Here is a 14,751-nt window from a genome sequence, read left to right on the forward strand (position 1 = left end):
TCATACATTGTCTTTTCGAACAGCTGAAAATCTGTCCAATATGGTAAAAACCAGACAAATTAGTAAATATATGCATATAAAAATATAAATTAAAGCAACAAATACGCTAACAAACATATACAGAAGTTTATGTGACTATATAAACCATCTTTTACAATTAATCTGATTCTCTGAAGACGAGCGAGTTAACAGAATGAGCATGATGGGCGAATGAATCGCATACAAACGTTACGTACAAGAATCAATTACAAGCGAATATCACAGACTTTCACTTTATAGGTGGGAAACATTTTTCTGATACAAAAAATCAGTCATTTTAGTATTTATATACATATGAATGAACGCAACTAAAAACAAGTCAAAATGAAACATAAGGTGTCGGATGTTTCTACAGCTATATAAATCATTAAAGAAAAGAACGGATAACACACTAACATATATAATGACAGATGGAACTGAATCAAATAAAGAAAGGCAATGATTATCTACCATTTCAAAGCACTCAACTTATTTTGCTTTTAAGGCCTTCGGCTTTTGGTATTATTTCGAATACACCGTTGTATATGGTATTCAGTAGTTTCTGGATGAGTATTAAATGGGATGACTTCAACAATTAGGCTAAATGGAGTACAGAGAACCAGACTAGATTTTGTATCCCATCAGCATCAAATATATATATATATATATATATATATATATATATATATATATATATATATATATATATATATATATATATATATATATATATATATATATATATCCTTGAAATTAGTTTCGAACATTGATCAAACTATTGTTGTTATTGTGATTTTAAAGATTCAGAACAATCTATTTAAAGCAAACATTTGATCATAAAATTTGTTTATTGGAACTAAAATCTACACTGAAACTAAACAAACAAAATATGTTGAGTAATGGCACAATGGCATCAAGTGTGTAAGGAATTTTCAAATTAAATCCAAACTAACATCAAATTTAATTATTTAATTTATTCATCGTGTAGGTCAAGTGTTAGCATGAATGTGAATGAATAAACAAAATGAGAATCTAGCACGAAATATTCGATGAAAAGTGACATGATAATTATTTTGATTTCCATTTGTCGTCAATATCCCACATATACTGTTACGTCATGTAGACATACACAACGAAGTGATTTTGGTGTTGCAACCAGTATTTACATGGATTGTCTTCCGCCAGTCCCAATACAAAGATCAAAACTAGTTTGATATTTTCACCCAAACAAATCAGCTTTTCCGCATTGTAGCGCTATATATTCACAAACATACACGGCTGTGGACTGTTTGAAAGAAAATTAAGTAAACTTAATAAAGGTTCACAAATTCGTTGAACTGTGTTTACTTGTAAAAATCATATTTCAAACTGAAAGTCAAGCACTGACATTTTTCAGAACTACAAGTTGACATTTATCTTATCATGTTATGCTTTTACTGAGCTAAATAAGTCTGTCAAAAATAAAAGCTCAATCAAAACAAAAACATACAACTGAGGAATACCGTATATTAAATTAGAGGTAAATAGATGGCTTGATAATTTGTTTCGCGGACTGCGTCAGTGAATGATTTTATATAGAAAATGTAAGAAACACTACATACATTAATAAAAACGTTTCTGTGCATCAGACAATGATCCAACTAAATCAGAAATTATTATTCTTTAAGGTCACCAATGAAATCAAATTAGCTTCAAGACCGACTTAAATTAATGTTCAGTACAATGGGTTTGTAGTTCATAAGGTCTGGCCAAAGACGCAGATGCGTCTAAATTCATAATATAAGAGTGCAACAACTGTATACAAAATGATTATACAATGTTCATACGAATGAAACATCAAACTAAATAGACATTATGGATTTAAAAGAAAAATTAAATAAATGCACCAAGCAAAATTTAACTAAAATCGGGTTGAAAGTCTCCATCTGCTGGTAAAACTACAAGTATTTCACAACTTTGTATGCCTAATTACTCTGAAAGCTTCGTCCTATAATAATATTAGTAATCTGCAAGTCTAATAAATTTAAACGCTTCTGCGGCCAATATCTACATAAATAAATTTCCAGTTGATTTCTATCTGGCTTAGCACGTGCTTTGGAAGAAATTATACATGGTTTACAGTGTGAATCGTTTTTCATTGTTGGCTCGAGAGTTAGCGATTCTCTGATACAATGAATCAGATCTTAAAACTTATTTTACGAGAAAGGCGAAAATGATCTTTCAAATAAAATAAACTCGTCATAATGGTTATTTGAAAAGTAGGCCCTGTGGCAGAGCCTTAAATTAAAAGTCCAGTTGATAAAAGACTAGTATATTTTATTTTAAAATAGCATGATTAGTTGTCAGTTTGAATCCCTTGTTGGAATTACGTTGGTTGAATATCACAAAGTTTGACTGAGAAATTCTTTAAGAGCTTATTCATGTGTATGCCCCACCGCGATAATGGTTAAGGCATATAATGATACTCATGCCCATTGTTTCATAAATTCACTCGCCCATCGCATTTTGGCTAGCTTTTCTGGACAGTTTTTTTTTAGCACTGGAGTAGAGTTAACAGAGCTTTATAACCATATTTCCAGCACTTTTAATTTTCATAAAGGCACTAGTGGCCGATTCTACAGTGAATCATTATGTTTTATAAATGACTAAATGCACCTGCTACGGACATCATCTATGTAGGATTCGGTTGAAACTATCGTTCAAGGTAAAATATGGGTTTCATTTTTCTGTTATTTTTAAGATGACAGCTTTAATTAAAAGTGTATTGGTATATATCGTTTGATCTAGGAGGACAAACTGAGAATTCAAACTCAGTTAAACCAGCCTACTATCAATGGTCATCAATATTCTTGGAATATATTGTGAGAAACTGAAAATAACTGTAATGCTAATAGATAATGACTGATAATATACTAAACAGGGCACGAAGGACTCGGGGTGAGATCCTGGAGCATAGTGCGCCTCAATAGAAAATAGCACAGTTTTAATTGGAGAGGCGTGACGGTACCGAATGTAGAAAAAATCGAGATGTATCTTAGCTTTTCACAAAACCTTAATGATATTTACTTACCTTAGCAGAAAAGGTATTTGTTATCTTATCCAAAAAATATCTTCACCGTCCCCTTGATAAGAGTTCTGCAGATCGGGCATTTTCTCATTGCGGGGGCACAATCGGCACATGTTACTAAATGACCGCAGGGTAGAAAAACAACGCTAATTGTGTTGTCCAGGCAGATCCTACAAATCATTTCTGGGTCAGTTTCTTGTTTAGCATTATGTTCACTATCCGTGGCACCAACCTCTGTCTCATGGTCATCTTTGTACACATAGTAAATACGGCATATGTCAAATTAGTGCGAATAATTTAATGTATCATTATTACCAATAATAAAATAGAACAATTGGACTTATCGTGTAGGTAGAGCTCCTTGGAAATGTGTGTGTGTGTGTGTGTGTGTGTGTGTGTGTGTGTGATTAGGATTTTTAGCGTCTCTTTGAAATACTTGTTAGTTCATTATTTCAGAACTGGAACTTAATGTTTCTCAACAACAGATTGCTAGGTTGTTAGATATCATCTAGTATGAGCCCAGAGAATGTGTGTGTGTGTGTATGTGTGTGCAGAGAGAGACAGACAGATGGAGAGAGAAAGAGAGACTACTCTAAAACGGCGATTTTGCTTTGAATTGTGCATATGAATAAAACTTTAATGCTGCGAGCAATCCGCGCTTGTTATGAAATCAGTCACATATTAAAATTATCTGCTACTTTCAATTTTTACCTTTTATGGTGCCATCATCATTCTGGCCTATACCTGGAGTTGATGGCGGGGGTTGATTGTTCGATATTTCTTCTTCTTCTATGTCTAATACGGCTTCCATGATAATTTGTGCGGTCAGTTGTTCACTACCTGATGCAAAAACAACAAACAGAAATGCTACATAAATATCCTTCTATGATAACACATCTTTTCTTTATATCACCTCTTTATATACTTGCGGGGGGAAGCATACTTGAAACATTTTAAAAAAACAACTTTCACGTAACAGAAATATACCTGTAGTTTTCGACGAAAGATCTTTTTAATTACTGCAAATAACATTTCCCTTGTGTACAAATATCTACATTTGAGTATTTATAACATGGTTTGTACTAGCAGAATTCAAATGAACAATTTTATATCGTATCAGACCAAACATTTGTTCTTCGGCGAGGGGAGGGAGGCAGGTGCGGAGGAACTGGCATTGTTATATTAACGTTACCAGCTGCTGTTGAGTAGCTCCATTATTTAATTAAAATTATTTTACTCCATAATAAAAAATATAAATGTTAAAATAAATTAGAAAAACAAATATGAAATATATTTTGAATGAAAAAGATGGAAGCTGAGATCACTGCCTCCACAGAATTTTTATTTTCTAATAGTTATATATATATATATATATATATATATATATATATATATATATATATATATATATATATATATATATATATATATATATATATCCGTGTTACGCGAATCTGTTTTCTAAACTGTTGAGCTTCCGGCAACTAGCGCTCGAATTGGTTTAGATACATCATTGGAATGCACTGAGAAATATTCTTGTCACAGCTTTATCTGCCTTGTCTGACAATGTTTCTAATATATGATCAAGAGTATTGGTTTTTGCAAGTTTCAGCTTTCCAGGATAGTTCATGTCCATTATATCCAACATGATAGGCAAGGGCTGACTTTCGAAAATTTGAAACACCTGGACTCGCAGATTAAGTCTCTGCATGAGATGTGACAGAATTCACAAACCATATTTCACTGATTTACGCTTGTTAATGTTATCTGTAATACTTATAATGCAAATAATATGGATGTGCCCTTCCTATGATGTTATATGTTAAGTCTGAAATACTTTATCAATGTATGCCATCAAACAAATTTGACTAGCTGTTTTTTCTACTAAACCAATCAACAAAACATTGATATCTGCTTTGTTTGCCAGATTGATCGTAACATTCATATTGTTCTCTGTGTCAATACCTTAATTTGAATTAAAGCCGGAACTATATAAATTGTTATAGAATTACAATTTAAGATCATCTGGACTGACAAAAACAATCTTGCAAGGCACAGTGTGAAGGTGCAGAAGAAGCAAACAGAAAAAATATGGGAAGACAACATTAAGGAGTGGACAGGCATGGGATTTGGAGATTCCCAAAGGGCAGTAGAGAACAGGGAAAGATGGAGAGAATTGGTTGTCCCAACGACCTCTTGCGTAAGTGATTGATGATGATGATGATGATTATGATGATGATAGCTAATGTTATAGAATTACAATTTAAGGTATATATTCTGTTTAATGCCTCACAGATATGTATAGGAGCGCTTCGGTAGCCTAAATTGGTGCGAGCGTCCGCCTCGGATACGGGAGGTCGCTGGTTTAAACCCCGGCCAAGTCATACAAAAGACTTTTAAAAAATATGGTACTAGAAGCTGCCTCGCTTTGCTCTCAGCATTAAAAGGTTAGTGTTAGGACTGGTCGGCCTGGTATCAGGACAATATGACTGGGTGGGACATGATGCTACATGTCTGTGGCATGATGCCCCAGTGCTAGACATCACTATAAACTGCCACACTGCAGACATCGCAGAGCTATGACGGAAAAATATTTAAAGCTACGTTAAAAATCCAAACACACATACACACAGAATTATGCATAGGAATACAGATGGGATCATTTGGACGTTGCATATGTAAGTGCGAAAATTGGATTAGGAAACAATTATAATCGACGCAGTCTGACACCTATCATACGAATATTTATCATCAGTGTTGTTTTGTTTTTTTTTTTTTGTTTCTCATTATGGGTTGGATCATTCCATCTGCAGTTGTGAAGTGTAATATAAGAAAACGAAGTCATCAGCCGAGAGGTTCAAATTTAATTATTTTCATGGTGTAGAAACTTAAAAATTCTTGATGCTTGTAAGTAATCTTTCCTTATACGAATGCCCTTAAGTAGCTCTTTAGAAGCGGAATCTTGAGTAAAATGAATTACTTGCTGCGAACGTTGCTGTAAACTGCGCCATTCACACACTCCAAATAAAACTAGTAGGATCGACTTCTTACAGTATAGGTCTATATCTGACCAGGAAAAACATAAAATAGTTTTGATATTCTCAGTTATTCACAGGTCGAGCTTGTTAAAATGGAAAATTTCTTAACATTCAAATTTTAAAAAATATAGTTTAAAATCAGCCAGTGTACTTGCGAGTACTTTAATGAAAAGATCAAAGTCTTGGTGTACATTAATGTAAGGATGGAGCATTGGAATAATGCTAAACACTCTATGCCTTCACTACGAACATAATAAATATGTTCACAAGTTTGACCCATTTAAGTATCAATATGGCGTTGGGTACAACTAGGTTTTTCTCTTTGTTAGTAGAACAGCATTGTAGTGAACAGGAGCACCGTGTTCAGTATAATAAAGCCAAGGGCAAGTAAACGTTGCAAATCACTCGTCTAAGGGACGAGTGATTTCAATAGTTTTCTATTTTCGTGAACCCTTTTCTCTCTCTCTCTCTCTCTCTCTCTCTCTCTCTCTCTCTCTCTCTATATATATATATATATATATATATATATATATATATATATATATATATATATATATATATATATATATATATGTGTGTGTGTGTGTGTGTGTGTGTGTGTGTGTGTGTGTTGACACCTTGTTACTTCCATGCTAGAATGGTGTTTTGCAAATATTTCTTTAATTATTTCAATCCCATTTATTTTTTCTTTAACGGAGTAAAAGATCAAATGGAACATATGCAATTGAACAATCTTAGTGTGTTAAAACAAATTTGATTTCGTAACATCCAGCACCATGATGTTGCTAATTGAAAATCTGACTGAATTAATAGTTGGTCCTTTTCATAACCAAGCTGAAATACTTTTGTAATACCCCCCGATTTATAAGTGAACAGTAGCTACTATAATGATTGTATATATTTACCCTTTTTCATTAGCACTCTTTCAATTGACTGCAGTACCATCTTGGGTTGGTATCCCATATCTAGCACACTCTGAGCAGCATCTGTTAGCAGGTATTTCTGTATATCTGTATTGCCAGAAGATGAAGAAGATGATGTGGCATCACCAACAGCACCTACCGTGGTTGTGCTTCCTGTTGTGTTTATTGACAAGTAATCAGTAAGACACTATAACAAGAATCACGATGTAATCTGATTTTGTTTTTTATTTTCTCTAATTGTCAAGCTTTATATTCCTGGATCTATAGGTACGTCTGCAGAGAAAACATTCTCAGAAAATAACTCAACGAAAATCAACGTATACAAACTGCTTTTTTGCAGATGAATTGGTCAACTAATAAAATGAAGTCATTCTCATAAGTTGTATTTTGCAACTGTCATAGCCTCTAATGAGTCGATAATTGACGTCGCTTTTATGTTCTGAAATGAAGTCTATAAGGTCCAAAACTTAAATCGATCAACTTTTTTTGCGCAGCCACCAACAAACTGTGAGTGTTACATACAATTCGAAAATAACAAATATACTTAGAATGATAACGCACTTAATTTACTAACTATATATTATGTTAAAGGTGTTGATGATTTGATCCCAGTGTGTTTATTTAATAATTAATAACCCTGTCGGCAGGTAGCAAAAACAGATATTGTTTATACAATCGCTGAATATAATATGGCTTCGCTACGTTATGTTTTCTTTAGGTATGTACCCGTGATCAATTTATAACTTTAACGTGCCACTAAATTTTGATCAGTCGGAGATTGATATGTTGATTCGCCTCCAATTTTGCGTAGGTGAATCTGTCATCCGAATGAACCTATTTGCATATAAGTTTATTCAAATTTTCTTCTTTTTTTATGGACGGAATGTTTCCGGATTATCAAGGCAGGTTTTATAGTAATTTTACAAATTGGTCCCCAAATTTGATTTCCGGATCCGGAACTCGGATTTCTGGATTGACGGAGCAAATTAACGTTTAGGAATTCTATTCCAATTGAAATATGTCTGAATAGCAATGTTTCGTATAAAAAAGGACGGACTATATAAGCATGAATATTATTCTGACTTTTTTAGTACACACTGCGTGAACATGTAACTCAACCCTGAAAGTCTTATAATTATAAGTTCCATCTCTCTGTGTGTATGTGTGTGTATGGGTGTGCTATTGAGTACGTTCAACGATAAATCCTTATTTATTTCATGTATAATTATGCCGATCTAACCGCAGAAAACTTGTTTCGTATGGAGTTCAAATCTGATAGTCTGATCGAAGTGCCATGTTATACATTTACAATGCAAACTCTTTATATCGTCAGAAAGAACCTAAACTTGCCTTCGCTTTCGGCAGTGGCAGTAACTTCTCTTTGGTTATTTGGACTTGCCTGGTTTTCTCCCCTACTATTCCTATCTGCTTCCTAAAAACACCAAATACGCTTCTTTTAGTAAGCTGTTGATATATATGGTTGCAATGAAAAGATCATTGCATGTGAATTACGATCGGGTGTGTACATTTAGGACAATATAATAACTGACTTAAAAGTAAGTTTCAAGAAAGTATTAATGAAATGAAATAAATATTGTTCAGACTATTTAATTACACGTTGCTTGGTAACAAAATCCTGAAAGGTCTGTAATTATAAGCTTTTATCTAAAGGTAAATTAATTAATTGGAAAATTTATATTTTGCCATGCCAGACGTAATTAATATATGGAAACATGAAAACAACAAGATTATTGTAAAAGTCTTATTTAAGTTTGCTTTAAATAACTTTGTGAATGTTCCTTAATGGTTACTGGACGTTATCACAAGTAACGCAGGTCACACTGCCAGCTAATTTATGTCATTCTTCAATACCAGTATACAATAGACCAGAGTCCACCTTGTTATTATTATTATTATTATTATTGGCAAGCACTTTCTCTGTCTATAAGCATGAAATATTAACACCTTTTGATTATATAGCTTTCTTGTTCTAACGCGAAAGCAATGAGGTCAACATTTCTGCATCTTTCAAATCTTAGCTATAAACAAGGCTCCACATGCATATTAGTAATTTTAAATAAATTTCCGTGTTCGCCATCTTATTAATCGTCCTTCTTTAAGCCAGCGCGATTACGTTGTAAGGAATCTAACGAAACAAAGTGATCAAAATAAAGTAAAACTAATATTATACGGCACATCAGCAGTATTTTGCCTATTCTTACATTATTGCTTATAGTTATTATTTTATCGTCATACCTAGTATTGCTGTTGTTTTTGTATTGAAGTAACAATATTGTTCTTTGTTAAACTTTGTTCTTTTAAAAGACTGGTTATTATTATTAATATTATTATTATTATTATTGTTATTATTATTATTATTATTATTATTATTAACCAGGATTTGACAAACTGTTTTAACTTGTTGATAAGATTTCTAAAGCGAATAGTACTCATCTCTATTTGTATGTCAAGTGAATAGTTATTCACGCTTATTCAGTTGCGACCAAGAAATCTCAAGAAAAGTAGTTCCAGACTCGCTTGAGGCTATGTTAATACTGAATAAGAAAACGACAGTAACGTTTTCCAACTTTCAGGATTTGTTGGTAAACTTCTGGTTCATTCTTGAGCCGAAAATTGATAGGTATTGAATACATCTTTGGATTTTTATAATATCCAAATATTGCAAGGTAAACAAGAATGTCTTACAATTTTTTTGTAATATTAATGAAAATAAATCAGGAAAATATAAATATGACACATGCATAAATAAAAACCATGAACAGATGAAAGTCGAAATTTCCTTTTAGGCAAGCAACATTACGTTGGGTTAGGCTAACCAAACCAAATTAAAGTTGTGCATTTCTTATGCACACTGATTGTTTGGGATTGATCAATGAATATGCAACTGCCTTACTTTCTCGGCAATTTCCACTGCCATTTTCACAAGCGACACAAATTCTTCCCCTTTCATCTTCAGGACGTATCTACACGAGGTTGACCATCGTGTATGTTCAATCCATGGATCATCTTCACTCATCCAGTGTCGCAATCCAACACCACAGTAAAAGCAACGCACACAATCGCTAATTCCTGAACGAATAAAACACAGATTTTATATGTGCTGATAAACACGTTTTGAATTGTGTAGACAATCACATATGTCTGTTGTTTTATGAGACTAGATTTAATACTGACATACATTCTCGTAAATGCAGTCCAATGCAAACAGTCATTTGTACCAATAACCAATTGTTCTTCATCTGAAAATTAGGACGGTTGACACGTGTTCTAATTATGAAAGTTCTATTATAAAGGTATTCCAAATAAACTTTGAACTCTATTGAAGATTAATCATTTATGTAACATAATTATACTAAAAAGTAATGACCGTTTGTGAACTCTTTTCGTCTCCAAGGTAACCAATGTATGGAAAATAGAATGTTGCCTTATTTGTATTCTAACAAGGTTATAGCAAATGATTTTTATTAGCTGCTCACTGTTTGTAAAATAAAAATGCTCTGTATTGCATGTTATCTTGGTGTCAAATTAAAGTATTAGTCAAATACGCCTATAAGATTATACTGAATTGCTTCAATTACCAGCATAGTAGAATCCGCATTCAGCCATTTCCTCCGGTCTCTGCCGATGTTCTTCAGGCCAATTCTGAAATGAATTTATCCTTGCGACCCTACCTGCATAATGTGGGTATTTGGGAGGCGGCTCTCCAACGGAATCTGTGTTGGCAGAAACAGTTTGCCGACTGTCCAATACGTTTTGTCCTTGTGATGCATTCATTTGAGTCAAGGTTGAGTCGTTCTTTGTCGCTAACATTTGCTTAGGCGTGTTTGAAATTTTGAAATGTTCACATGATGGAAGCAGCAAAGATGACTCACATTGTGCAACGTCCGACTCGTTTGACCCATGGAATCTTTGAATGGCAAGAAGTCGAACTGATGTTGATTCTGCTGAAGTGTGTCTTTTCATTTGAATGTTCACTGAAACATTGTTTGTAAGGAAACTGCAACCTGGTGACATATTCTGGTGGATTAAAATTGGAATGTCTGCGCCGACCCAATTATCTTTTCTAATACCACAGCAATAGCAGATCAATTGGTCCCTGTATCCTGCATAATAAAAGCCAGCCGCAACTAATCTTACGGAGAAAGGTTTGTTCTCTCTAGGGTAGTTTTTCAAAGTGGAAAGACGTAGGATCTCAAACTTCATTGTGATTTGTGGCCCAAGGATCTCGTCAGATGCCAGCCTTTTAAATATTTCTCTAAGTTCTTCATGCTCGGTCGGACTACAAGTCGCGTCTTCTGGAGACTTTGAAAACTCTCCAGAAAGAAACCCAACAATCACTTCTCGATGGACATGCGGTTGAGGGAGCTCCTCTAGATGAGGTAACAAAATTTGAATAAGATTGCGTTTCTTTCTTCTCTGAAGATAGACTTTCTCTCTACTTCCTTCATTCAAATTCACGCTTGCATTTTGCAGTTGCAATTTTGTATCATCTAAGTAGGCAAGCACATGACTGTCATGTATATAGTGTTTTTCATTTACCTTTCTCTCCAAAACTTGATCTCGCACAACAACCGAGTATTTTGTAAACAGTTTGCTGGTGATTTCTACGGCTTTGAGGTTTATGTTTTTTGTCTGCATTTTTTTACTCTCTTTTCCTTTTATCTTCTGCTTTGAGGAGACGAGTCTGAAGACATCCCCGTCGATTCTACGTTGAGTCAACTGACTGGTTGATGGTAATAGTTGCGATCTCATATCCGGTGTTCCAATGATAATTCTGCTGTTATAGGTAACAATACGGAGAAAAAATGCTCTAAATTTATCTAATTTAGCATTATTTATGCTACGTGTTACCGGAATGAAATTGCAAAATGTAATTATATCACAAGCGGTTACATCATTTATCTGTCTTTCATTAGTCAGCAATTTATTTACTGAACTCCTTCCATCGATTTTCAGAGAACACAAAACAATCTCTGCACTCATGCATGAATGATGCGACAGCTTCAAGGAGACATTTTGGGTATGAAGTTCACTTAATACCAGATATTCCAAGATATTCTTACTAAGGACAATGTCACTTGGCATCACATTATTACTAATCCACAAACTGTGCAGTGTCTCACGCACGTTTCTTCTTTGTAGAACAATATTACTATGGTTGCGCTCAAAGACAATGCCACGCCATAATGGAACAACTGTAATGTCATCCATTGAAACGTTTTCCAGACAGGTATAATCCACAAAGACGCACATTAAAACAATTGTCATACAAACAGCCACTAAAACATCTCGTGTACAGACTTCCATGTCCGTCGTTGTACACTGGCACGGCAATGCCAGTAAATTCTTTTTGTGGTACTCTGAGGACAACACATACTTTCGGTAGCATGTGTGGATCAGGGAAAGGAATCCTATTATTGCTTTGTGAAGGACGCTCGTTATTATGATTTCCTTCAATATTGCAAGTTGTATTGTCTCTAAAAATGCACAAAATATATTTAAAACCTGGTCCGACATTTTGAGAGTGCTACAATCAGACAACTGAAAATACAAATATCATTAAAATATGAAAATTAGGTTACAATGTCCTAGTTTTGGTGTGACTGAGACGCCGTTCTTAAGAATAAGCTACATTTCAATGGTGACTTGCAATCGGGCAGTATGCTCAGGGTGCAACGAAAAGAAAGATGGAAATACAAACGGCAGTCAAGGGTGAGAATGGGGCCACATTTATTTCATTTTTGTACCAATTTTTATTATTGTACAGTAGATATAAAATAACGCAATACATTGTATGTATGTATGGATGGATGGATGTATGGATGGATGGATGGATGCATGCATGCATGTATGTATATATGTATGTATGTATTAGCGTTTAACGTCGATTTAGCATAAAAATGGCTATATGGTACCGAATAAAAGCCAACTTTCAGCAATTTAAATATAAAGAATTGCACAAGAAACTTGAGCTCAAGACATCGAGGTTGTAAGAAAAGGATAGCTGTCAATACAAATATCACACAGGCTTGATTATTTGGTCCGAGTGACCTAGGTATGGTATGCTTAAGTTGAGAACGTAAATATACACCAATTTTTAAACAGCAATCAAAACCTTTTTTGGCATGGGTGTGTTACACTAGCTGAGATATATTCACACACTAATTATTATGAGTGAGTGAATAGGGTCCATAATATTTATGGCGCAATGATGTGTGTGATGTGATTCGGATTTTTAATGTTGCTTTAGCAATTTTTCAGTCATATCGCTACGATGTTTGCAATGTGGCAATTTATAGTGATGTCTAGCACTGGGACATCATGCCGCAGACATGTTGCATCATGTCCCACCCAGTCACATTATCCTGACACCAGGGATGGCGCAATGAAGAGACAGATGAAAATACACGTCACTAATGCGTGAAAAGATGACGACGTTTATCCAGTATAAGGCTGGTTAAGTTACATCAGTTAAGATGTATCCACGTACCAGCTTTCTCGAGTGTCAGTGGAATATTAAGGATATAACAAATGAACTGCAAACATCCATTAGTTACTCAAGCGTGAAATATAGGCCGCAGTGCTTTAGCTTGCTGTGGCTTAGCTACTCTCCTGAGATGCATCAAGATACCAAATTGCTTGGGTCCGGGTCAAACAGGGCCAAGATTTGGATGGTGTAACTGACGTGCGAAAGGGCAAAAAGCTATAGATCCTACTAGCTTGGTTGGCAATGGAATACCAGTTTGGTTTAAGTATTAGTAGCCATTCATATTTCAGAACACACATCTAGAAATCTATAATGGCATTTTAATCTTTATTCAATTTATGACATAATATAATTAACCACAAGGTTGTACGGACCCAAACGAATGTCCCGAAATCCAACATAAGACATTTTCGTCTTTGTAACTGCTGAGTGTTGAAACTGCTTCTGATATTTTTCAAGATGGCCACTGTGACGACAATTATGGAAATAAGATTTGCACCATTCTAATTTAGGACTAAGACTTTTGTTAATATGACCATCCGTCAAGAAGGGGTAGCCATATCACGAGTTTCAAGATGGCGATCGTAGTGGTCATATGGGATGATAATATCAGAAACTATTCATTTCGAAAATTCAAGATATTGGAAGAAGTCTTCTGGTGAGAACCCCATGTCAACATTACGAACCGTTTAGTGGCTATGGTGATACAAGTATTACTAAGATAACCAAAATATTGGCCATAATTGATGTCAAATTATCATTAATTTCACTTTAGACCAAGTAGACTATGTAAGTCTTTCAGTGAAAAACCCGATGTTCGCAAGACTTTCTGTTTAGGAGAAATGGCATTAACAGGATTTTCAAGACAACCGCAATAATGGAGGTCAGATGAGCACATCTTAAAGTAGAACCAGCTAAACTTCAATACGGCCGCTATCATGGCCGCTATATTTTCATTTCAAATTTGCTAAATTTCATTTAAAACCATTTAGGCAACATACTAAGTTCTTGCTGATACGGCCATCCATCCAGGAGAAATAGCGATAACAAGATTTTTTAGACAGCTGCCAAATTGATGCAGCATTGACTTTATCATCCAGGCAAAGAAGCGATACATTACAGTAGCGATGGTAATTAAATAGTAATTAAATAGGCTGAAATCTCAACATTCTATTTCTCAACAACTTTTCAATCGTC

General features: G+C 34.5%; 1 protein-coding gene across 1 annotated transcript in view; it reads right to left on the bottom strand.

The window, feature by feature from the left end:
* Nucleotides 1–805: 805 nt before the first annotated feature.
* LOC149797310 (uncharacterized) overlaps nt 806–14,751 on the bottom strand; it is a 60,199-nt gene continuing 46,253 nt past the window's right edge. Inside the window, exons 7-13 of the mRNA XM_089960744.1 lie at nt 10,646–12,544; nt 9,961–10,136; nt 8,397–8,478; nt 7,029–7,199; nt 3,797–3,925; nt 3,089–3,334; nt 806–1,303 (exon numbers count right to left, since the gene is read on the bottom strand). Coding sequence (XP_089816870.1) covers nt 3,114–3,334; nt 3,797–3,925; nt 7,029–7,199; nt 8,397–8,478; nt 9,961–10,136; nt 10,646–12,544 — 2,678 coding nt within the window. The 3' untranslated portion in view covers nt 806–1,303; nt 3,089–3,113. The remainder of the gene's footprint in view (nt 1,304–3,088; nt 3,335–3,796; nt 3,926–7,028; nt 7,200–8,396; nt 8,479–9,960; nt 10,137–10,645; nt 12,545–14,751) is intronic.

This window comes from Sinohyriopsis cumingii, chromosome 6 (genome assembly GCF_028554795.1).
Source record: "Sinohyriopsis cumingii isolate HCF-2022 chromosome 6, ASM2855479v2, whole genome shotgun sequence".
In the NCBI taxonomy this organism is placed as follows: domain Eukaryota; kingdom Metazoa; phylum Mollusca; class Bivalvia; order Unionida; family Unionidae; genus Sinohyriopsis; species Sinohyriopsis cumingii.